The sequence below is a fragment of the Bombyx mori genome, chromosome 22, assembly GCF_030269925.1.
Source record: "Bombyx mori chromosome 22, ASM3026992v2".
Taxonomy (NCBI): Eukaryota; Metazoa; Arthropoda; class Insecta; order Lepidoptera; family Bombycidae; genus Bombyx; species Bombyx mori.
Window position 1 is genome coordinate 7,105,455 of NC_085128.1, and position 4,167 is coordinate 7,109,621.

Consider the following 4,167-nt stretch of genomic DNA (forward strand, 5'->3'; position numbering starts at 1 on the left):
TGTTTGGTTTATCATTTTGTGTTATTCTCTATCCTGTCTTTCTTCGCCTTTGGTTTTTATTTTTGGTTTTATTTGTTTTATTTTCTTCTTCTTTTCATTTCAATCCTAATCCTAAGCTTTGACACCCGGTGAGAGGATGCATGGCCGGTGGGCGACCGGTCGCTAGGGTGTCCCAGGGGACCGCACCCCGGGCAAAAAACAAAGGGAAACCAATGAAGATGTCCAGTTTGCAAAGAGTAATACCCCAGGAGGGTACCCGCCAAGCGGGAGAATCCCTCCGTACTACTGACTCGTCGGTAGTGCGCAGCCCCTCGTATTCTGGGGGGGGGCACAAACTGCACTGAGATAAGGTCCGGGAAGGACGGCGTCAAAAAAGGAGCAGGGTCCGGGAAGGACATAAGTAGGAAGAACGAGTCCGCGAAGGACGTAGTAGCTATAGGGTCCGTTAAGGACAATGAAGGGAGATCGTCCGGAACCGCTCTCGTGTCGGACGATAGCATGGCCACAGCTGGGTCGGCCCAATCGTCGGCCCGCTCTTCGCCGACACGCAGACAGCGAAAAAGAGTACTGACGATCAGTAGTGACGAGCTTGGAAGCAGTTCCGGCTCTGACGGAGCAGCCTCTACTGGCAAAGGTGGTGTCATGCCGCAATCAAAGAGAGGGCGTGGTCGTCTGCCGACCACTGGTCTGACTGCGGACAAACAGACGTGTCTTAAAACTCAGCGCTCTGAGATAAAGGCCACCGGTAGCATGAGTAGTATGCGCGAAGTAAGAAGCGCAAAAGCCACGGAAGGGAGCCCTAAAAAGGATCCTGAGTGTCGTCTGAAGGAGAGTGCCGCGATGGCCCTGAAGGTATGCAGTAAGCCCGGCAACCTGAAGAGTACGTATCAACGTGCCCTAAAGGAATTGGCGGTGACAATAATGGAGGTCACAGAAGAGCTGGCGAACCGTCCCGCGGCCCAAGAGACGGAAAGGCTGCGAGCGGTAAACGCCGGTCAGCAGGAACTGCAGGAGGTACGTAAGGAGCTGGCACGCATCTCACGGGCTTTGACGTTGTCCAACCCAGTCGAAACCCCAGCCCCAGCTTCAACCACCACGACAGAGGACCAGGAGGAGCTACGTGTCCAACGCATTATGCGTGCCGTCGGCACCATGGTTGACGCTCGCTTTGCGAGTCTGGAGATGCGGCTGCCCCCGGAGCCTCGCATCAGGCCACCCCTGGCGGCGGATAGACGGAAGACCTGTGAGAAATCGCCAGACCCTCCTCTCATCGTTGATGCTACGCTGGAATCAACATCGGTACAAGCAGCATTGCCGCCCTCCGCGAATAAGAAGACACAAGGCCCTAGACGCAAGACCACGGTGCTAGCACCCCTGTCCGAACTGGGTGCCTTCCCTCCGGCTCCAGTTGTTTTAACCGAAAGCTGGTCCACGGTCACCCGTAGGGGTGCTAAGTCAAGGGGGGAGGCCGTGAGAACAGTCGCAGCTTTTCCACCGGAGGAGAAAGCACCGTCTTCAAAGAAGAGGACGAAGAAGCGGCTTCGAGCTCCGCGTTCTCAGGCTGTGGTATTAAAACTACAGCCAGAAGCCGCAAGCCGCGGCCTTACATATCGGTCCGTCCTTGCGGAAGCGAGGGCAAAGATCGACCTAGAATCGTTAGGCATCCCGGTCCAGAGGATTCGGTCCTCTTTAACCGGTGCCAAGGTCCTGGTGGTAGATGGAGGCGATCAAGTGGAGAAGGCCGATCTCCTGGCGAATAGGCTGAAAGAAATTCTACCCGCAGAGGGCGTCGAGATCTCCAGGCCATCGGTGACTGCAGCGATGCGCATCAGTGGCCTCGACGACTCGGTGTCGCGTGAGGAGATCGCCGATGAGCTCGCCAAAATCGGGGGGTGCCCGCCTGAAAGTATCAAGGTCGGGGAAATAAAGTCCGGTCCAGGCGGGATGGGCCAAGTCTTAGTTCGATGCCCGGTCTCAACAGCTGCGAAAATCGCAGCAGTCCCCAAGCTGAGGATTGGCTGGAGCGTACTCCGCGCTCATTTGTTGGAGGCCAGGAGGCTGCAGTGCTTTCGGTGCCACGAGCTGGGCCACGTGAGCGCACGTTGCCCGTCGTCAGTTGACCGCAGCCGGGATTGCTACCGGTGCGGCCAGGCCGGTCACGTGGCCTCTGGCTGCTCGCTGGCGCTGCACTGCACCGTTTGTGTCTCTGCTGGCAGACCGGCGGACCACGTCTCCGGGGGCAAGGCTTGCGCCAAGCCCCCGAGACAGAGACAACGACGGCAGGATTTCGCCACGCTTGAGAGCGCGCGGAGTCGGCCCGGTATGGCCTCGGCGACACCGATGGACGCCCAGTCATGACAGACGTTCTTCGTGTTCTCCAGGGAAATCTCAATCACTCCGCCAGGGCTCAAGACCTTTTGTTTCAGAGCATGGTGGAGGGATTGACCCACCTTGCGGTGGTTGCAGAGCCATACCGGGTCCTTACGGGTCCCGATTGGGCAGCTGACCTTGACGGCCGGGTTGCCACTATTCGTCGTGGTTGTGTGGGCGCTCCGCCCGAGTTCGCCGTCGTTGAGAGGGGTCGCAACTTCGTCGCCGTCCTCTGGGCCGAGATGATCGTGGTGGGAGTATACTTCTCCCCCAACAGGACACTTGCTGAGTTTGAAGGCCTCCTCCTTGAGCTCAGCCGCGTCACTAGGAGGTCGCACTCCCGGCAGATGCTTGTTCTCGGGGACCTCAATGCCAAATCATCGGCTTGGGGTTCCTCGAGGACGTGCCCCAGAGGAAGGGCGCTGGAGGAGTGGCTAGTCGAAAGCGGTCTCGTCATACTCAACCGCGGCATGGAATTCACCGGACGCGCAAGACCGCGTCCACGGTCGACCGACCTCTTCGGAAGCCAAATTGGTTGGACGCTAGATTCGGCCCAATATTCTCCAGGTGCTGAACAAGACGCTCGGCAACGATACGCTCAAGGAGCTTACCGGCCTCGTCCAACACGACTATCGGGCGATACCCGGAGGGCTCATCTCTAGGGCGACCGTCCTTTGGGATGAGCACCAGCCGGCCCGTACGCCACGGCTCCGGGAACCTGCCCTCTCGGAGGCACTTGCTAAAAAGCCTTCGAAGTGTAGGTCCCAAACCATCTTCAGTTAGGGCCAGAGCCCATGCCCTGCTCGACAGACCGTCAGGGCCGGGCGCCGTGCGCTTCGAGCGCATCTTCGCCACCACCGCCTTGAATTCTGCCTGGGACACACCTTCCAGCTCTCCGCCGTCAGCGACCTGCACCGCTGCCATTACAGGAGGGATGAAAGCCGTTCCGGATGAGTCCGGAAATAGACCCCCGACCACCCGGTGCAAAGTCTCAGGCGGCAGTGTGCTGGTCGTAGGGGGAGCCCAAGGTCGAAGCGCATTGTGCGCCAGCCTGTAGGGCCGCCCCCATGGATCTCGATCGAGCGAGGCGAGTAGATCGTTCCAGGCGGCTTCCTTTGCCATTCTGATGGCCACGCAAAGGGCCCTCACCGCTGTCCTGTACACTACGTAAAGGCGGTCTTGCTCCTCCGGGTCTCGATGCATCCTTCGACGTCGGCTCCGTTGGTACGCACGACGACTGACGTTGCACGACTGGCGCAGGTTGGCGATTTCCTCAGTCCACCAATATACGCGGCGCTTAGGGGCGAGAGCTCTGATGCGGGGCATGGCGGCATCACACACCCGCGACATGGCCTCGCGCATACGCTCCGCCTCCACGCGTACGTCCATCGGCTCGCCAAGTGAGTCGAGGCGCCACGCCTGGACGACAGCCGCCTCGTGCAGCCGCTCGACATCTAGGCGCTTCTGGGCCCAACGAGGACCCTCCGCGCCTCCACCGAAGAATGAAGACGTTGACACCGCTCCTGGGGTCACAACGATGCTGAAACGGATGTAGCGGTGGTCGGAAAGCGTCTCCTCACCAACCATCACCGCCCAACCGCGGATGCGACGCGCGACGTCCGGCGATGCGAAAGTGACATCCACCACGGACCCGCCTAAACGTCTCACGCATGTGAATTCCATGCCGCGGTTGAGTATGACGAGACCGCTTTCGACTAGCCACTCCTCCAGCGCCCTTCCTCTGGGGCACGTCCTCGAGGAACCCCAAGCCGATGATTTGGCATTGAGGTCCCCGAG

At 59.6% G+C, this 4,167-nt stretch overlaps 1 protein-coding gene across 1 annotated transcript; it reads left to right on the forward strand.

The window, feature by feature from the left end:
- The first annotated feature begins 218 nt into the window (after window positions 1-218).
- LOC119630231 (uncharacterized) lies at window positions 219-2,358 on the forward strand. The gene is made up of 2 exons (XM_038018922.1): window positions 219-252; window positions 308-2,358. Exons 1-2 carry the CDS (start codon window positions 219-221, stop codon window positions 2,356-2,358), a joined length of 2,085 nt encoding a protein of 694 aa, XP_037874850.1.
- Window positions 2,359-4,167: the final 1,809 nt, after the last annotated feature.

Coding starts and splice junctions, on each gene's coding strand:
- LOC119630231 (XM_038018922.1), top strand. CDS start 219: ATGTCCAGTTTGCAAAGAGTAATACCCCAGGAGG. Junction 253..307: donor AAGAGTAATACCCCAGGAGG/GTACCCGCCAAG, acceptor GGTAGTGCGCAG/CCCCTCGTATTCTGGGGGGG.